We start from the raw sequence: 18,840 nt of genomic DNA, 5'->3' as shown, positions 1-18,840 counted from the left end.
TAATATATTTAAAAAAATAAAATAAAATAAACATAAATTATAAAACAGAATGAATAGTATTTTATAAGTTAAAAATAAATTCGCTCGAAACAAATAAAGGTGATTTAACACCAAGGTTATTAATATTGGTTTTCTGTTAAATTTATTTTGATGACGTCATTTTAAAATATTCAACGCGTGAATTGTATTAAAAAAATTTCAGGTACTTGATTTCATTTTCAAAAATAATTAGAGGAGCAAATTAAATATTTAGCTAAAATAGCAATTAAGGTAGGTGGCTGCTAACGGATTTGAATAGATATTTGTCCTGTTAGGAAAAAAAATTAAAAAAAATAGAGGTTTGTCATTTTCAATTTCGTGTTCGCTGTACCAATGCGCCTAGATCTTGCTAAAATTTTTTGCTTAAGTTGCATTAGACGGTTCACTATTGAGTTTAAATAAAATATTTAATGGAATGGAATTAATTTAGAAATTTAGTTTAATTTTTTATTTATTTTAATTTAATTTCATTTAATTTTTAATTTTAAAAATTTTATTTATTTTGATTTAATTCAATTTTAATTTAAAAAATTAAATTAAATGAATTAATAATAATAATATATTATTTTTTTATAATACTGAGATATTATATTATAATTAATATTAAAATATTTTAATTAAATTTTATAATACTAAAAATAAAATTTAAAAAATAAAAATACTGTTAAAAGGTTGAACCGAATAAAATAAATCAAATTAAATCGATCTGATTTAATTTGATTTGATTCAGTTCTCATTCAAAATTAATTCAATTTAATTTTTATAAATACTATCATTTCAATTTTTAATTTATTTAATTTATTTTAATTTTAAATCGAATCAAATTTACATTTTGAAGTAACTGTGGATTAATAAAAAAAGTTTAATAATTATTTTGTTAATATTTATTTTAATATTTAAATAAAATTAAATATAAACTAATCAAATTCCTGCATTTTGTTATGTGCTGTAAAATTATATTGAATTAATAAATGGCAAAACTGGAGGTTTTGGAACCTTGTGATTCAAAAAGAGAAAAAAAAATTAATTTATTCAGAAAAAAGTTACAAAATATACGAACAAAAAAAAAAGAAAAGTAAATTTAAAATTTTTAATTGCATTGACTACATAGAAAATTATATCAGAAGGATGAAAACAAAATTACAGCAGAAAAATAAAATGCTAAAACAAAGTCACAGAGTTATATTGAATTAAGAAAAAATTTTATTTTATTCAAAAAGAAAAAAATTAATTTATTGAGAAAAAAAATTTAATTATCATATTATGGCTCTGTTTGTTTGAATTTAAAAATGAGATAATTTATTTATTTTACTTAATTTTAATTTAAAAATAAAATATATTAATAAATTTATATAAAAATATTTAATAGAAATTAAAAAAGAATTTCGAACATTAGAAAAAATTTTAAATTTTCTCTTTATTTTGGCTTTTATATATGAATACATGATATTAAATTTATAATTATTAATTTTATTTCCATATAAATTTTGGGCTATTTACAGCTTTACCCTTTACTTAGCATCTAAGTATGATAATTAAGAACTAAAAAACGTTAGGTAAAGGTAGATTTGGTTTCTATTTTGTAGTGCATAACTTTAGTCTTTGGTTTTCTATTTTTGAAATTATTATGTTTTTTTAATTACATTAATTTCTTAATTTTTTTTAAATAATTATTTTATTAACAAAGTAAAAATTTAAAATTAAATGACTTCTTTCTTAAAAGGAATTAAATCGAAATTTTTATCAAATCTCATCCTTTTCTTAATACTTATGATAAGAAGATTTTTAAATGAATTTTGTACACAATAATATGAAATTTTCTCCCCGTGCAATGTTTGGTTCATTTAAAATTATTTAGCAAATTATTAATAAATAGAAAATAATATGGTAAATAATTATTCAAATTTTAAGATTAATTTTTTTTATTTGCACTCTACCTAGTGATAAGTATATTTAAATAAATACATTTACTCCTCCAATTCTCAGTTTAAAAATAATTAATTTTTATTTTTTTCGGTTTTTTTTATTCAAAAAATATATTAATTAGTTTTAATTTCATTAACTATATGCTAATTTAAATTACTCAACCTTTAATTTTTGATACAATTTTATCTAATATTTAAATGTCTAAATTTGAGTCTAATTAGCTTGGCACTGTATTATTATTATTATTATTATTATTATTATTATTATTATTATTATTATTATTATTATTAATTAACTGAAAATGTCTAATATTTATTATTTTATATTCTAATTTAAACGTTTAAATTTTAAATAAATTAATATAATATTTATATTTAAATATAATTTTGATTAATTTTTAAAATTAAAATAAATAATTTAATTATTAAATATATATTTCATATCTTTAACAATAATAAATTTTATTTTACAGTAATAATTATAAATATTTTATAATAAATTTTTTATTTAATTAAAAATAATATTATATAAAAAATAATTAAAAATAATATATTTATTATAAATTTTTCGTAATTATTAATATAAAATAAAATTTACTTACAGTCGAAGTAATCAACTGCATAAATTATTATTATTTTTAGAATTAAATATATTATTTAATTATAATTAAATATGAATTAATATTATTTTTATTTATAAAATTAATTTTTATTTAAAAATTAATAATAATAATATATGTGAAATATTAATTAAATTATTAAAATTAAAAATTTACAGATTAGCTAAAATTAAATTAAAATTTAAAAAAAAAATAATTAAAATACAAATACACTTGAGTATTGATGCAATTGGCCTTAAAATTTTTGTATATTATTTGTTCTTATCCTTTTTTTTTTATATAGGCTTAATGCATTAGCTATTTTCTTATATTTTCATATAGTCATCTTAATTTTTTATCATAAACATGATAAAGTGTTAGTCCCTCTAATTTTGTTTAACACAAAAATAGAGCAATATGAAGTTGGTTTTGAAAATATTATGAATGAGGCTAAAGCTAATGTGATTGGAGAGTTTCATGAAGAAGAGGATTTCGATGTGGATGTTCATGGCTAGTTTGATGACTATAAAATCTTATCGGGTGATGATGAAAATGACGTTATTTGTTATGTTAACTTGATTTTGCCTCATTTTTATTTAGAAATAGATTTTGATTTATGAGAATAGATTTATATGATCCACAGAATTATTTTATGAATCTGCTTAAAAGTTTACCATTGGTATATTATTTCTGTCAAAAATGCAACAATAACAAATAAAAATCATTTGTAAAGACATAATTAATTTTTTCATAATAAGAAGAAAAATAAAATATAGGAAAAATTACTTTTTATAAGTCCATGAGGTTTAACGTAAGTAACACTTCTATCCCTCTATTTTAACGACTCAACACTTAAGTCCTCCACTTTCTTTTCCGTCCGAATTCGTAGTCTTTTCAGTCCAAAATAGCCGTTTGGGATAAGTGAATTGATAAAATTGACCCTCACAAAAAGTTTCTCTATTTTTTATGATTCATTATGGTTACATTAAGCAAGATCTTGATATTAGCATACAGTAAATGGAGATGACCAATGGATGTAGGGAAGCGTGCAGATCATCTATGGCTAGTCCATGTTCATAAAAGTTTGATCTATCATCTCCATACAATTATTTAACCCATTTTTTTCTCTGGGAAATCAAATCCTGAAATGTGAAGAACCCCAAAATATGGGTTCTTGCTCTAGCTGCAGATTTCTCAGCCGCATCCATGGTGAATTCAAGAATATAGTGTAAAGTAATGAAATTCTTGGAAATGGAAATGGAGGAGAGAGTAGTGAAGTACAAAGAAGGGTAGAGAGTTCTTGAACAAGCCATTCTGATAATAGGATGTGGAATTGGAGTTGGAGTTGCAGAGGCAGCAAAGTTTGATAATCCTTGTTTTTCTCTTAAATCAAGAGAGAATTCTCTAGAGAAAAAATTTAGGAGAAGTGTTATTAGGGTGAAAAAGATTAAGAGAACGACAATATTTTAATGGGTTCTTATTGAATTCTTGGACGGCGAAGATGAGTTCTTAAAAATGATAGCCATTAAGGACATTTTTGGTAAAAAATTGTACCTCTCATCTTAGACTCTTTGACCAAACGGTCATTTTGGATGAAATGACTACGAATTCGGACGGAAGAAAAAGTGGAGGATTTAAGTGTTGAATCGCCAAAATAGAGGGACAGAAATGTTAATTACATTAAATCTCAAGGACTAAAAAATAATTTTCTATAAAATATATTCGATGAGATGTAAAGATAAAATAAATAATTATAAATGATATCTCTGTTCTTTTAAGAATTAAAAATTTTATGTGCTTTTTTTTTTTGAAATGAGAGATTGAGAATATGAAAAATAAAACTTATATCTCTCAGATTTATTCAGATAAACTTTGTCATCAGACTAAATCTGTTACTTTATTGTATTTAAATGTTGAATTTTACTTTTATTTAAATTTTAAATTTTACTTATGTGATTTGTAGTATGTGAGGCTGAATTTTGATAATGGAGAGTGGGAAAGAGATATAAAATGATATTATTTTATAGTAAAGTGTTGATGGTAAGAAAATTGATTAGTTATAATCAAATCAAATTAATTTATTTTTAATTTAATTTAATTGATTGATTTGATTTTTTAAAATAATAAATTTTAATTTTCAGATTTTTTAATTTAATTTTTAATTTTTTTGATTTGATTTAATTAAATGTATTGATTGCACACATCTAACTCTAATTAAGTCACTTATCTATATTTGGATTGTTTTTTTTTATTTTTTTTATAAAAAAAGTCGCTGTTTAGATTAAGATATTATAAAGACAAAATAAAATTCAAAATTTGAATCTCTCATCGTGAGTCTTTGTCACCTGTACTGGCAGCTGAAGCATGTCAATTCTTCTTTCCAACGGTGGAGAGTGAATATATATCCATTATATATTCTTATCTTTGTTACCCAATATTCTAGTTTGGATTTATGCTTAATTATTTATGGGCATTGAGAATGTCTTTTTACTTTTTTTAAGCTTCTATTTATTTATAAAAAATAATTTGTACAAAAAATATTTTATAATTTTTTTGTATAAAATATTTTTTATAAAAATATTTTTTAATGAAATAATTTATTTTTTATTATTTAATTTTAATTAAAAAATAAAATTTATTAATAAAGATTTTTAGGTATGAAAAATAATTTTTTTGAAAAAAATAAGTTATTTTTTAAATAATTTTTTAATTAAAAATATATTTTTTATTGACTAAATTTTTTGAATGTCTCAAACTATAAATTTTTAATATTTTTTTTTAAACAAACTAAGTTTAAATAATATATTTGTTAAAAGCATGAAAAATAAAGAGAGGAAAATAATTTTGAAATGCCATTTTACTTTTGTTTGAGAAATGAAGGAAAATAAGGAAAAAAAAGGGAAAATAAAACTTATTTTACGTTTTGGTTATTTTTTCTTCAATTTAAAGAGAAAATAAAGAGAAACAACATTTCAATTTAAAATTACATTCATACCCTTTAATTTTTTAATTTTATATAAAAAAAAGATGTATTAATAATTTTAATAAAATAATATATTTTCTTTTCAAATAAGAAAAAATAAGTTTATTTATTTATTTTATTTTATTTTCTATCTATATAAACATGAAAATGGAAAATAAATAATAAAAAATAAAAACTATTTTCCTCTAATTGTTTATTTTACTCCCCTATAAACTATCCAAACATGGTGTAAGATTCCAGGAACAACCACCGCAAGCTTCTATTGCAGATTTCTTGACCTCTTCGGTCCTGGAAACTCATCCAACTCAAAAGCTTCTCAGCATAATTTTTCATTCTGGAAGAATTGAAGTTCACCTCCAAGGACAAAAGCGATTAAATTTTTTTGAATAAATACCCACTAATTACTCCCATCCTCTGCGGTGTTTGCCTACTGGGTTATCTATGACAATCAGATTTCGGGTAAATTTGGGATTGCAAAGAGTGGTTAAATGAGTTGGTATTTATTTTATTTTTTTCTCTCCCTTTTAATTTAATTTTTATTTCTCATATTGAATATTTAATTTTTATTTCTCATATTGAATTGTTGCATACAACGGTTCTAATTTCAAACCACTCATGAAAGGTAGTTTGATCATCATCTCAAGCCCACCGAGTTCTTCGTGTCATTAAAGAGCAAAAACAATTAAAAGAGAGAAGTTACTTTTTGAAGTACAATACCCATTTTGCATTTTGCATTTTGCATTTCTTACAATTAAAATAAATTATTACAATGGTAAAAGTATAATTCTCAACAGTTACTATTTGAAGAGAAAATTACTCGTAAGTTCCATAAATTACTTTCTCAGTTTATTTTCCTTAAGCCATTATCTCCTTTCCAAGTAACGGATGGAAAAAGGAAAATCCTTTAAATTTCCCACTCTTGTTTTCTTACCTTCTTTAATTGAGAATATGAGCGGTAAGACTCAACAAATGGCATAACTCAGCTGCAAATAGATACCGATGACTTGAAAGACGAGCAATTTTTGTTTGCAACTCAACTGCTGATGAACTGAACATCATATGAACCAAAATTACAAACCATATCCTAAACTCGGTCAAATCAAAAACTGTCATTAAACACCATAAAAGGCGAAGGAAAATCTCTTTCAAGGGCATCTAGTCTCTATTTATGACGTGTGACGACTTACAACTATATCTCTTCGACAATATGGACAGTCACCACAAGTTCGAACCCAGGGATTCAAACAGGCAGCGTGGAACCTATGCTCACATGCTAAGTGAATAAGCTTATCTCCTTCCTTGAAACTTTCAAGACAGATGCTACAATCCCATGACACTAGATTTTCGCTTTCAAAGCCCTTTTCCAAGCTGCTAAATAACTCTATAGGTAAACTTGCAAGCTCCTCTGGAGTTAAACCAGGTGGTTTCTTCTTGTATATTTCCTGGACTAATTGAAATCTTTCTGTTTGAGAAGTTGGGTCAGCTAGAGGGATTTGTCTGGCAGACCACCTCGAAGCAATGTCAGTTCCCCAGTCCCCTGTCTCAACAACCCTTGCTTCATCACCAAATGTATGTTCCCTGCTGGAAATGCCAAATGACACTCTGCCACTTCGCCTATATAAAGCCAAAATGTAAAATTCAGTAGATTAGAACACAACTTAGAGCCAACGATTCAGAAATTACTTGAGCAGAAAAATTTAACATATCAATCATCTCTTTCTCAGTTCCAGTTAGTCAAAACAATAAATTAAATGTAATGGTAATAAAATTCAGAGTAATACAAAATATTTATTTGAGTGGTTATATATATAATATGCCTGTAGACAGTTTTCCATGTGAACTCTCGGGTGAAAAGTAAAAGCTAAAGCATTATAGTCTTACCTACTCCATTTTTGCCAAAAGTCATTAAAATTATTCAAGTAAAGTCAACTTTAATTTGAAAAAAAAAAAGTGTTTAGAAACTCTTATACAGATAAAATTTAGTAGAATTCCAAAATTGTCTTTGGTTTGTAATTGTGTACTTACTTTCTTTTACCTATTAACTAGACACCTAGAGGTTTAATCATGAAATTCATATGGGTAAAAGCAGTAGCTCCAACTGCACAATGGATTTGCAAGGATTTGATCATAATATTGCGTCTAAAATTTAAATCCCATCCACTTCCAATCCATTAGAGGAGAATAAAGGTAGCAATTTGACAGGACATGTCTAAGCATAAAACATGCCAAAGTTCACCACTGTCAGTGATATGGCTGCCAAGTCATTCTAGTTCACATACAAAGACAATTTTACACGTAACGTTTTATATGGAAGCAAACAGATAGTTCAATCACCTGTGTCCAGAGAGTGACACGCCTCTCAATCTCTCAAGAAGTCTTGCCCTTGCAAGTAGCACAGTTCCAGGAAGCCTTTCGTTTCCAGTCAGTCTAGGCCTGCTTGTGCCGCTCAAAGTTTCTGAGCTGGTACTGCTGCTTGGTACAGAATGACTTGTGCCTTGATCAAGTTGACCTGAGGCACGATCCTAAGAAAGCCACATGCAATAAAAGATGAGAATGCAGCATATTAACCAGCATTGCTAAAATTAAAAAATTGGTCAATTAGTGATTAAATATAATTTAGGCTATCCAATTCAGAGAGAAAAGGACATTATAAAGCAAACACGGTAAACATAACAGTGGTAAAGTTGCAACATAATAGAATACAATACCACAGCCTTATGCCAAATGAACCAAGATGTAAAAAAAAAAAAAAGAAAATCTGGGCACCTTTTCCCATAGGCACTTGACATATACTGTAAAATACATTATTGCTGTTCAAAATCTGAATGAATTGCGGAACACCCATCATCTAAAAAGGAACCTAATGATCTATGGTTTTAGAACAACGGCATACATAGAATTTGAGCAGTTTAAACCGAAAACAATGGATGCTAACTACAATCCACATCTGATGCCAACTACACTATTTGCAGCTTATGGTTTCTAGTTACTATTGATTACTGAATAAGTAGTTCCTTAATTGCTAAATATACAGCATTTAAAGAAAAAAAAAACCATGTTCAGCAATTTTATTAAAGAAATCATTGTTCATCTGTTCTCTTTTTCTGTTTCTCTGTCTGTGACCAAAGACTACATTCTCTAATTGCTTATCGTAAGTATGGAAGCATGAATATAATGAAATTTTAAATTATTTGAATTTCACATTCTTTGATACCCCAATGAAAAAAAGAAATGGCCGCTTGCAGCGCTATGTGCAAGAAAAGGACACGTCAATTGTTCGGGTTGCTCACATTTGAGAGAAATATTTATTTGGTTTTACAAATTTCAGATTACTAATGAAATTTCCATTTATGCATTTTCTATTAGTCAGTTTTCCGGTCCAAATTAGCATCATATATATTCCCATCTTGTAAAGAAAATTAAAGAAAATTTAATAATAATAATAATAATAATAATACAATTTTCCTTCTCTTAAGCATTTTTCCACCACACAAATAAAATAGTAAATGAACATTCGATGTCCTTACAGCATGAGGGAGACGATGGCACAGTTGACGCACGTGCGGAGATCTCCGGAGAGGATCACATCCGTCCAAATCATGCCGGGTATGATTACGATGGTGATGGTGGCGGCGAGCGTAATTAAGGTGAAAATTTCGGTCAGAACTTGAAGGGTCGAGCTCCAAATCGGCGGTGGTGGCTCTGCCCACTCGCGACCTCCTCTGGTAAAATAGCTCTGATGCGCTCGTCATACACCAACAGAAATTCAACAATCAACGCTGCACAATCCGATGAGAGAGTTGTATATCAAGGAAATTGAATATATGTGTATATATATATAGAGAGAGAGAGAGACAGAGACAGAGAGAGACAGAGAGATTTTCGAAGAAGAAGAGAAAGATTGGGAAATTTAAGAGAAGAATTTGGAAGAAATGAGGAAGATATTTTCAGGAAAGCAAGAGACAGCTTCCATGAAACGCAGAGAGAGAGATATCCATCTCTTTGTTTTTTCGAGAGATGGAAAATGATAGGAGGAAGAGAAAAGGAAAGAAATTGGACTTTGGAATTGGGGAGGAAAAGAGGAAGAGATAAAGATTTTGAGGGCGAAGTTTCAACTGTTTGACTCAGGTAAAACGGTGTCGAATACTGCCCTATTTTTGCAATATATCGATATTATATATTTTTCTTATTTATTTATTTTTCATGAAATTAAATAATAAATAAATATTCGAATATTATCTAAATTGTGGTAATTCATTAATTTTAAAATATTACTATAAATATTATAAATTTTAGTTTCCTTTTATTTTGTTAAATGTTATTATTATTTTAATATAATAATTATTATAAAATACCATTACTAAAGTAATTTAAATATTTTATGTAGTTAAAATATTTATTTAACATTAATATTTAAAATAAAACAAATAAAATAAAAATAATGTAATAAATAATAAAAATGAATTAATGTGATGTCTTAACTTTTCTTTTTGCTTTTTTTTATTTGTAAATAATGTTAGCAATAAACGTGATCATATTGAAATGTGTTGGAGAATATTGATAGTATAATTATTATGATATCTAGTTAAATATTATAATTATTATAAACCATCGTTACTAAAAATAATTTAAATAATTTATCTAGTTAAAATATTTATTTAATATTTTAAAATCAAACTTTATTAACAAAATCAAATTTGAAAGACTTTTTTAAAAGAAATTATATATATGAACAACAGGATTTTTCACATTTGAGACAAGATCAGGTCCTAATGAAAAAAGCATATTCAGAGTCCATTAGGCTCTCTTCAAGGTGAATCTGTCCACGTTACTAAGCTCGATCCAGTCAGGAGAGTCAAGCCGGACTGACCTCACGCACGGGTCCTTCTAAAGGAATTCCAGCCTAATAATGTAACAAAAACAAGAAAAGCAGGTCAAATTACCACGCAGTTCTACTCGCATACATATTGGAAGAATTAAATAACTGCCTGACGTGAAAAGAAGTTCTAACATATCCGTATGTATGGATTTAAGTGACAGAGATAAATGGCGTCACTGGCAGACAAAAAGAAAAGAAATAAAGGGGAGCAACATCTTTCTCTCCGTTTGAACTTACTCTGTTATTATAAACCTTATTTTTTAAATCTGTAAATATATTTTAATTATTTAAAAAATAATTAATGAAAAATTAGATTGAAAAACTTCTAATATAAAAAATTGAAATACAAAAACTAAGTTATTGGATTTAAAAATAAAAATTAATATGTATTAATTTTAACATATTTTAATACCGTAAAACTAATTTATCCTCATATCAAATAAATTTAAGTTAAAAAAAAAAAGAAAATAAAAAAAATAGCTTCAAATTTTACCTTTCAATATGTTTTTTAATTTTTAAGCCAAGACAAGTCTTAATGTCAATATTAACTAATTTTTCTCTAATTATATATGATAAGCTCTATTTTAGATCATTGAAATTTGTTAATCCCTTCATTAAATTTGTTTTCATTTGATCCGATGCGAATCATTCACACGAATTAAATAACCATATAAAAAATGCATCCAAGCTTTACAATAAAAATCATAAACATACGTTTGGCATAAATAATATTTTTAAAAATGTAATTAAATTTTTATACAATTAAAATAATTTGTTATGGTATAATAATGATTTTTAAGTTGAAAATATCAAAGTGTGGGAATAAATTATTAAAAAAAAGAATTAATAATAAAAAATATTTATTTTTAATTTTACTACAATTAATTTTTTTTCTAATTAAAATATAATTTTTTTAAAGTTACTATTTATACCATTAAAAACTAATAGAATTATAATATTAATAAATTTTAGGATAAAACTAATAATAATTTAAAAATTTAGGATATAATTATAACAAAATTTAAAGTATAGGTTTTTTTTATTTTACTAATTTTTTTTAAAATTCACTCTAAATATTAGTATAATTTAGAAAAAATATGAATTAGTATTATACTTGAAAATTAAAAGAATAATTAAAAAAATATTTTATTATTTTTAATATTTTTAAGCTGAATTATATTAAATATTATTTTAAATTATTTTTTAATACTTCATTGCTAATATATTTAATAAAATTATTTTTTTAACGATAGTTTTAAAAGTAATGCTAAATAGTAAGCATATTAGACAGATTCAAAGAAAATCGGTTGATAATGATTTTAATTAAAATAAGATTAAAATAAATTATTATTATTATAAATTATTAATAAAAATAAAAAAAATTAAATAATAATAATAGTAATTTTTAAATATATTTAATAGTGAAAAAGAGTAACTTAATTTTATAAGCCTCTAACTATGCAAGTAACTGTATGGTACATTTGGTGAAACATTAAAAAAATATAGTTTAATTGGCAAAAAAAAAAGTATAGGTATAATTGCAATAAAATAAAGTACATAGTTTTTTCGACGATTAATTCTAAACTTTTGACAAAAAAATATAATTTAATTGGCAAAAAAATAAAAGTATAGGTATAATTGCAATAAAATAAAGTATATAGTTTTTTCGACGATTAATTCTAAACTTTGCTGATATGGCATGGTGACATGGCGTTGACGTAACAATTCCATTAATTTTTTAATAACATAAGTAATGACAGGTACAATTAGAACAATTTTAAAATGTTTAAATTTTAATTGATAAAAAAATATATCGTGTAATTACAATAAAATAAAAAATATAAGTTTTTTTTATCATTAACTCATATATATACACAAAAATTAAGGCTAAAAAATATTTTACAATATTAAACTACTTAAAGAGTATTACTAAGCTTCTATTTGTTTTGGTTAACTTAACTAAGAAAATAAGAATTCCATGAAAGTAAATTTTGTTTGGTTACCACATTAACCAATTATTCAAGAAGTTCACTTTGAATGAGTTAGCTATTCTATCCCAAGTAAATAAAGTTTCAAAGTAAGAATTTATTTCACTTTGCACTAACTCTTAATTTTTTTTTTCTATTCTCATTGTGGCTCCCTCGTATGAGCTGCTCGAGTTCTGTTTTTTTTATTCAAATAAGAATTTTTCTTTTTCTCTCGTTATCTCTATTAGTGTTTCTTAATAATTATTATAAATTATGAAATTTGAACTTGACTTTTTCCATATTGTAATTTCAATTGGGTTTTTTTTTCCGTTCTTCTCTTCTATCTTTAGATTTGTGAATGATTTTTTTTTATCAAATTAAAATTTCATTACATTATAGTTGCTTTTACTGCAATTTGTGAGTGTTTTTGTTACAATTTTTCAAGTGCTTTTACTCAAATTTCACTGTGAATTTGAGTTTTGTTTACTATATACATATTCTAAATTCAATTCTAGCAATACTTGCTTCATTTAGGGTTTGAATAGGCCGTGAAAATTGAAGCCTTTATCAATATATTGTTCTAATTTTAGAAAAATTTCACTGTATTATTTTATCAAATTTGGTACTAGAAATAGTTAGAGTGTCAACCACTTCACTTTTATGTATAGAAAAGAATTAAATATTTGTGAGAGAAAAAAAAATTAAAAGGGTAAACAATATAAAATAAAGGAGAAAATTAATTTTACTATTTTATTGTTAGACCTTTTAATTAGTTTGAAATTGCTGTGAATATACAAATTTAATAAGGAGTTAGACAGAATTCATTTCTCCACTTTAATATTATACTTTCGAACTAGAATATTTGGTTCGTACTTGCTAATTCTTAGACCCAGTTGACTACCTAACATTTCATCATAGATAATGCTTAAAAGTCAATCTTTCTTATCTTAAAAAGTCAATCTTTCTTATGCAATTAAGATGTTTCATTTATTAGTATGCTGTGAAAATAATTTCATATTACTACTTTCTATACAGCATGACTAGAACTACAACTTTTATGGTATTTCATCATTATTCTTTATCTTCTGCTAATTTTACAACTAATTTGTCAATCATACATCAGTTTAAGTATCTTTGTAGCATTATAAAATGCTATATAGATCTTGATTGACCATCTTAAATTGTTCTATCCAGTGTATGTGAATAACTTATAGATGAGTTTTACTTTTTTCTCCACTTTTTGAGTGATCAAAATTTATGGACCAGCAAAATCAACTTTCTATAAGCAACTTAATATTATTAATATTATGTTATATATATTATATTTTTATTTCTTGTTTGAAGTTTGGTTTCTCCCTACGTAAGAAGTTAAGCAATGATCATGTTTATCTGGTTTAGCATAGAAATTTCCCTAAAAGTGTGCAGCAAGCAATTTCAATTGTTCCCATTCCCAAGGTGGTTGTACTAAATCACTAACCATCTCCCAGTTGGCACTTTCTTCTGTCTTTAAGGGATCAACATGATTTTCTTCTATGCTTGAGTAGCTATGTTTTATCAAATTTTGCATTACTAATATAGATTTGAATTGTTATTAAATTCTAGAGAATCGGTCATCAACAATTAGTGGTAATGCAAATGAGCATTAAAAATTATGTTCAGAAAATTGTTCATTATTGGAATTTTACAAATATATTTGATTTATATATATATATATAGATATGTATGTATATTTGATAATTGTTTACTAAACTTATATGTTTACAGTAATGGTAAGACTTCCATTGAGTAAAAAAAGAAGATGATTGTCTATTGTGTTGTAAATTATATTGAAATGATGATGATGATTATGGAAATGATGGCCATGATGATGCATGTGCTTGCTTTGTTAAGCGTTAAAGTTCCTAAACCTATTACATATAAATTTGGTAATTCTGCTCAACAAAAATTGCAAGTTAGACTATCAAATCTCAAAACATTTATCCATGTTGATGATGAAGTTTGTATAGAAAATTTAAGAATGAACCAAAGGAGTAGGGAGGCAGAGCTTTTTGTAAAATTAGGGTGAGAGATTTTTTATTTCCGAATTTGGGGTTATGATAAAAATATTTACGAATTTGGGATTGGAGTGACAGGTGGCAGCAAAAAAATTGCTTGGCGCCTGTTTAAGAGATGCCAAAACCTAGCGCCAGTTTAACAGGCGCCAAAACCTGGCGCCACTTAAACAGGCGCCATACCATTATTATTTTTTTTTAGAATGGCCTGGCGCCATTCACAATGGTCCCAAACCATTATTTTTTTATTTTTTATTTTTAAAAATGGCCAGGCGCCACTCACAGTGGCGCCAGGCCTTAAATTTTTTTTTAAAATTTTTTTAATTATTAAAATATTATAATTATATTAATTAATATATTATTTTTATATTATATTAACTTAATAATTATATTTTTTATTAAAATAAATTTTTTATAATAAATTTTATTAATTTTAATATATTTTTATAATAATATTTTAATTAAATAATATTAATTACAAATTTATTTAACTATTATTAAATATATATACAAGAAAGATTGAATTAAATAATTAATAAAAATAAATAAATTAATTAATTGATATGAATATTTAAAATTATAAAAATTAAATTTATTTTTATTAGACTGCCACTCTTATATTTTAGAGAGTTATGAAATATAATATAAAAAATTTATTATAATAAAAAATATAATATAAAAAATTTAATTACTATATAAAAAATATAATATAAATAAATTATTAAATTAACATTATATAAAAATAATATATTAATTAATTAATATAATTATAATATTTTAATAATAAAAAATTAAATCATGGCCTCACCTTTTACAAATAAAATAAAAAAATAAATAATGAAAAAAATAAATAATAGCTTATTGTTGCGCAATGTATTTATTTTTTTAATTATTAATATATTATAATAAAATAATTATATTATATTAATTTAATAATATTATTTATATTATATTTTATAAAAATAAATATTTTTTTATAATTTTAATATATTAATATTTGATAAATTATAAAATTAATATTATGTTGTAATTAGAGATGTAAAAACAATTCAGTTGCGATTAGATATATAAAAATAATTTAATAATATTGTATACATTTATTCAATATTTTTTATTATTTTAATAAATTAATACAGTAATATTATTTTATTATTTTAATAAATTAATACAATAATATTGTGATTAAATAGTATCAGTAATTTTTTAATCACATAATAATATTATTTTATAACTCTACAAATTACTAAAATCAGTTATAAATAATTATCATATTTTATAAAAATATTTTTAATATATAAAAATATTATAAAAGTTAATAACAAACGGACTATATATAAAAATATTTAAACACATAAAATATTTAAAATTATTATATTATTTTGCAATTAGATATTATATAAAAATATTAAATTATTTATAATTTATCACAGAGAAATAAATAAATTAATTAATTTAATCATATAATAAATTAATTATCAATATAAAATTAATATTATTATGTAATTATATATATTATCATAAAGTTAATATTATTCTGTGATTATGTATAGGTGCATAAGAATAGTCTAATAAAAATAAATTTAATTTTTATAATTTTAAATATTTATATTAATTTGTTTTTTTATTAATTATTTAATTCGATGTTTTTCTATATATTTAATATGAGGTAAATAAATTTATAATTAATATTATTTAATTATAATATTATTATAAAAATATATTAAAATTAATAAAATATATTATAAAATATTATTATAATAAAAATATAATATAAAAATAATATATTAATTAATATAATTATAATATTTTAATAATTAATAAAATAAAAAAAAACAAGGCCTGGCGCGAGACTACTTTTTTTTTTTTTTTAAAAAGTAAATAATGGCCTGGCGCCGTTGTGAGTGGCGCCAGGCCATTCTAAAAAGAAAAAATAATGGTCTGGCGCCTGTTTAAGTGGCGCTAGGTTCTGGCGCCTGTTTAACAGGCGCCAAGCAAATTTTTCGGCTGCCACCTGTCACCCCAATCCCAAATCCGCAAATATTTTTATCCTAACCCCAAATTCGCAAATAAAAAATCTCCCACCCCTAATTTTACAAAAAGCCCGGGGAGACAATCTCAAGGCATTTTAATTCAATTCTCCATAGCGGTACTTAGATTTCACTATCTTCTTCTTAGAAAGCCAGAATCAGTTGATAAGAACAATTTTGATGATAAAAGGAAATGGTTTAAGGTAGATTCCATGTATTGATATCAAGTTCTTTTTTCCTTTCTTTATATATATATATTTTGTAGAATTGCTTGGGTGCATTAGATGGAACCACATTAAAGTGTGTGCGGCGAAGAAAGACAAAGTTAGGTACAAAAATAGAAAGGAAAATCTTTTCACTAATGTGTTAGGAGTTTGTTCACAAGATTTACAATTTATTTATATATTACTTGGTTGGGAGGGATCTGCACATGATAATAGAGTACTTCGAGATGCACTCTACAGAAAGAAAAAATCTTTAAAAGTTCCCCAAAGTAATGTATAAGAAATTTTAACTTTATAATGTTATAGGTCATATAATTCATATTTTAGTAATTATACCTTTTTAATTTTTTATTATAGGGTATTACTATTTATGTGGTGCTGGTTATTTGAATTTAAATGGCTTCTTAACCCCTTTTAGAGGTCAAAGATACCATCTAAATGATTGGAGAAACATTCTCGAGCAAAAAATGTCATAGAGATATGCTTTGGATTATTAAAGCTCAGACGGAGTATTTTGAGATGTACAACTTGGTATTTTGTGAAGATAGTTTGTAGGATCATCTCAGCATGTGCTTAATTACATAAATTTATTAGAATGAACATGTAATCAGATCCAATGGAGCGCGAGTTAAATTATTTAGAAAAACTGGACCAAGAACCATAAGATGTTTATGGTGGAGAGTTGATTGAGCATCTTGAAAGTTTTTGAGAGTGGAATAATTTTAGATCTAATTTAGCTATGAAGATTTTTCAAAAATAGAAGAAAAATAGAACAAGTTTAGATACTTGTATCGACATTTAAGAAAATAGTTTATTTAAAATACTAATTTATAATTATAACAAACTTCTTATATTTGTTTATGAATATTTTATTTTTTAGACAATTACACTTTCACTTTTATTTTTTGATCTCTTTTATAAATATTTTATTTACAATAATACAATGTCATCAACTTACTTATTCTCTATTAATGATAATATTGTTTATACAATATATACATGTAATAATTTCAGAAATGACTCACATTTACAATAGTCAAAGAAGCACAACTTCAAAAGATAAAGGGAAAAAAACATATAATGATAAGAATTCTGAAAGTTCTTGTGTTAGATGGACACATTTAGAAGATACTGCACTAATTTCATATTTGGTAGATCTTGTTAATATGGGAGGATGGAAATAAGATAATGGCCAGTTTAAATCTGGCTATCAATTTTAGATTGAGAAAATGACGAGGACAAAATTCCTAATTGTCAAATGAAAACTAATCCATGTATTGACTCAAGGATAAAAAATTTTGAGAGGAAAATATCACGCAATTGGTGAAATTCGAGGGCCAAGAATTCTTGCAGAATCATCCGAATACTGTAGGGTTCTGAAATAGATCATTTTCTTTTTATGATAAATTAGATTATATTTATGAAAAAGACAGCTACTGAAGAAGGTGCAGAAAACCCGCTGATGCAATAGAAGAGATTGATTTACAAGAGCCTGACCAACGAGGCCACAATGAATTATCTACCCCCACTAATTGTCCTTGGAGAGGTAGGTAGTGAACAAGAAGAAACAAATCGTACAACTCCAAATCCATCTACTCATTCTGCACACACAACACACGTTGCACCATCAAGCAATGAAAATAAAAGAAGAAAGATAGGAACATTGGAAGTTATTCAAGAATTTTCAAGTCAAATGGATAGATTAGGTAACTTGATGGCAACTGCTAGAGAACACATTAGAATGCTTGCTAATTGTTTTAAGCATGAGTCTAAAGGTGCAGAAAGGAGAATGACTATCAATGGTGAGTTAATAAAGATTGAAAGATTATCTCAACAAGAGATTATTAAAGTGAGAAGGAAGATAGTACTTGATATTATGGAAACTGATTACTTTTTAAATATTTTTTAGGATTATAAGAAGACCTGTATCTTGAGCTTGTTGATCCCTAAAGATATATAATTTTATTATTAGAAGCTCTATTTTGGAGCTGGTGTTAAAAGGATATTGAAGAAGTTAATCGTAGTTGCTTATGTAGGTGAAGTTACAATATATCTTTTGAATGCTAAAACTCAAGCATATTTTATAATTTGCAGGTGAAGTAGTATTAGCTAATTTCTTGTATATAATATATATACCCTAAACTTA

The 18,840-nt window shown here is 24.6% G+C and overlaps 1 protein-coding gene across 1 annotated transcript; it reads right to left on the bottom strand.

Moving 5' to 3' along the window:
* Positions 1 to 6,565: 6,565 nt before the first annotated feature.
* LOC110619779 (probable E3 ubiquitin-protein ligase RHY1A) lies at positions 6,566 to 9,613 on the bottom strand. Its single transcript, XM_021763328.2, has 3 exons — positions 9,074 to 9,613; positions 7,881 to 8,068; positions 6,566 to 7,160 (listed from the first exon to the last, which is right to left on the bottom strand). The coding sequence occupies exons 1-3, from the start codon at positions 9,296 to 9,298 to the stop codon at positions 6,713 to 6,715; spliced, it is 861 nt and encodes a 286-aa protein (XP_021619020.1). The 5' UTR covers positions 9,299 to 9,613; the 3' UTR covers positions 6,566 to 6,712.
* Positions 9,614 to 18,840: the final 9,227 nt, after the last annotated feature.

Source organism: Manihot esculenta, chromosome 7, assembly GCF_001659605.2.
Source record: "Manihot esculenta cultivar AM560-2 chromosome 7, M.esculenta_v8, whole genome shotgun sequence".
Lineage (NCBI taxonomy): Eukaryota > Viridiplantae > Streptophyta > Magnoliopsida > Malpighiales > Euphorbiaceae > Manihot > Manihot esculenta.
This window is presented reverse-complemented; position numbering and strand designations above follow the sequence as displayed.

What these genes read in the sequence shown, in the direction of transcription:
- LOC110619779 (XM_021763328.2), bottom strand. Translation starts at nt 9,298, where the DNA reads ATGACGAGCGCATCAGAGCTATTTTACCAGAGGAGGTCGCGAGTGGGC. An exon ending in GCCATCGTCTCCCTCATGCT is followed by an intron (nt 8,069 to 9,073) that starts GTAAGGACATCG and finishes TGGCTTTCTTAG; the next exon opens with GATCGTGCCTCAGGTCAACT. An exon ending in GTGTCACTCTCTGGACACAG is followed by an intron (nt 7,161 to 7,880) that starts GTGATTGAACTA and finishes GGCTTTATATAG; the next exon opens with GCGAAGTGGCAGAGTGTCAT.